The 2,242-nt window shown below is 37.9% G+C and overlaps 1 protein-coding gene across 8 annotated transcripts in view; it reads left to right on the top strand.

Moving 5' to 3' along the window:
- Positions 1-2,242, top strand: part of TTC39A (tetratricopeptide repeat domain 39A) — a 122,492-nt gene that overhangs the window by 98,844 nt on the left and 21,406 nt on the right. For all 8 annotated transcript variants that reach the window (XM_025206086.1, XM_006025315.2, XM_006025316.2 and 5 more), the window contains one exon: positions 1,242-1,333. In XM_025206086.1, the coding sequence (XP_025061871.1) occupies positions 1,242-1,333 (92 nt within the window). The remainder of the gene's footprint in view (positions 1-1,241; positions 1,334-2,242) is intronic.

The raw sequence follows: 2,242 nt of genomic DNA, 5'->3' as shown, positions 1-2,242 counted from the left end.
TGCTGAAGTTGGTACAATTCTTGAGGAACTGCTGTTTATTTGGAAACCCCATTCCCACCAGAGTCCCCCACGGAAGGCAGTAACGAAACACTGACAGGTAAATGTGGCCAGACTGTCTGTCCCATTGGTGCTTTCCTAGGGGATCACTCTCAAGAAGCGGTTTAATGCTCTCTGCTAGTGAAAGCTGAGGTGCTTATAGTAGATTATTGGGTTCAGAGGAAACACCTTTGCATTGTCATAATTATGCTGCAAGGTTATTTGAACACTGACATGAATTAAATCATAATAGGATGAAATGCAAAAGTGAACAGGTTGTGTGTGTTAGGAGCACAGGGACCTGGGCATTCTGAGGGCAGTAGCCAATCACAGTACACGGATTTGCATAAAGTATGCCTTTCCATTACAAATGCCATCTAAAATTATAATTATCACTGTTACCTCTGCTGTATTGCCACTGGAGCAGTGACATTTCATTTTGACATGTTCAACTGAAATGAAGAACTTCACTGATCTTGAACCAAATTTTTCTTTTTACTTTCTTAAACTCACCTATCTAGTTCTGTAGTCAGTTAAAAAACCATAGGATTTCTTTTTGGGTCACATTGACTTGAAATGACATATATGACTTTGGTTTTTCCTTTGCTTGCAATGGCAATTTCGTTTTGATTTTCTGAACTGTATTTTGTGTTAAAAATGACTCCAAGGGAAAATTCCTGAATAGGTCTAACTATAAGGAATAACTTATTAGACAGTGTTTTTCTTTTTTTTCCTGTTAACAGAACTGTCTTCAAACACTGATCTTATTAAATATATTTGTTGTTTGAAATTGTTCAGCACAGTTTTAGTAAATTCCTTGTATTTTAGGACTTCCTATTTGAGTTGTGCTTAGTTGTGATTGACCCTACCTGCGCAATATTTTTAATTGTCTAAAATGAAAGCTTTATGCCCGTCCTAATTAGTCGTTCAGTGCGAATTTTTGAAAAAAACAAATTAAAAATTCACATTCCACAAGTATACAACTGAATTGAACACACGTTTCTGGAACGTAAGTAAAAACAATATAAACACGGCTAAACCAATCGCAGTAAGTGACATTGCAAAATTTGCTCTTCCCCACTCCCTTTTAAAAATGCATTTACAAGCAAAAGTAATACAGGCTGTCCTCCTTAAGTGTCACTTGTATTAATTTCTAAGCCAATGAATACATTTGACTGCACAAATGACGTTGATTGTATTTGCAGGCTACATACGTTTACATGAAAGCTGCCTATCTCAGCATGTTTGGACCAGATGACTGCAAGCCTTTTGGGGAGGATGAAGTTCAACTGTTTAGGTAAAGTTTAGAAGGTCCCAACTGGGACAATGTTCCATTCCTTATCTTTTCAAGTCATGTTTAGCTGATGGTGTTGGGGAAGGAGAGGAAAAGTTATTTACTTTGCAGTTAATAAGATATAGATGTGTGAAAATATGATCAGAATTTGCTAGAAAGGTCAGATTTCTCCAGTGGCAGGCCCCCCACAAAATGTGTCTGTGAAAGAAAATGCAGTGCTGTTGGACATGCTTGCAATAATTCCAACTGACCGTACTTTGGACAGTTCTCTATGGTCTCTACTATGTTTCAGCTTCCCATAGGCTTTGAAATACTTTGCGTTAAGATAATTTTCTGGTCTCTGTCACGGTGGCGGCTGCTATTACACACAACACTTCATATGCTTTTTTTCAGTTGTTCTCTGTAGTCCACCTTGGCCTGGAAAAAAAAATTAGTTTCCTGAAAGCCGTGACTGGTTTATACTACAAGATGTGTGCCTCCTATTAAAGATTCTTACAGACAGCTTCAGTAGAATTTGATTGTGGGGCTTTGAATTTAGCACAAGTATGAAGGGCTTACGAAGATAGAAACTAGGGTGAATAAACGTGTTCCTGGAACTGTAATTTGATTCCGGTCACAAAATGCCTAACTGCTGCTATTTCAAAGTAACCAGCCAGTGTCAGTGAAATTCTTCCATAATGCAGTCACATTTTAAGTTATCTCATTCTGGAGAAGATGATATTTATCACTTACTGTATTAAAAGCCTGTATTGTGGTATGAACAAACATGAATGAATCCCCGCAGATTTCCTGTTGCTCACACTGATTTATACACTGAAATGCCCTGAAACTGTTGACAGCATCTGTATTCTGTGAGAAGTCATTGCAAGCAGGTTCCACTGGGTTTGGCAAAGGCGATTTTTTTTCTTTCAG

The sequence above is a fragment of the Alligator sinensis genome, unplaced genomic scaffold, assembly GCF_000455745.1.
Source record: "Alligator sinensis unplaced genomic scaffold, ASM45574v1 scaffold256_1, whole genome shotgun sequence".
NCBI classification, from domain to species: Eukaryota; Metazoa; Chordata; order Crocodylia; family Alligatoridae; genus Alligator; species Alligator sinensis.
This window is presented reverse-complemented; position numbering and strand designations above follow the sequence as displayed.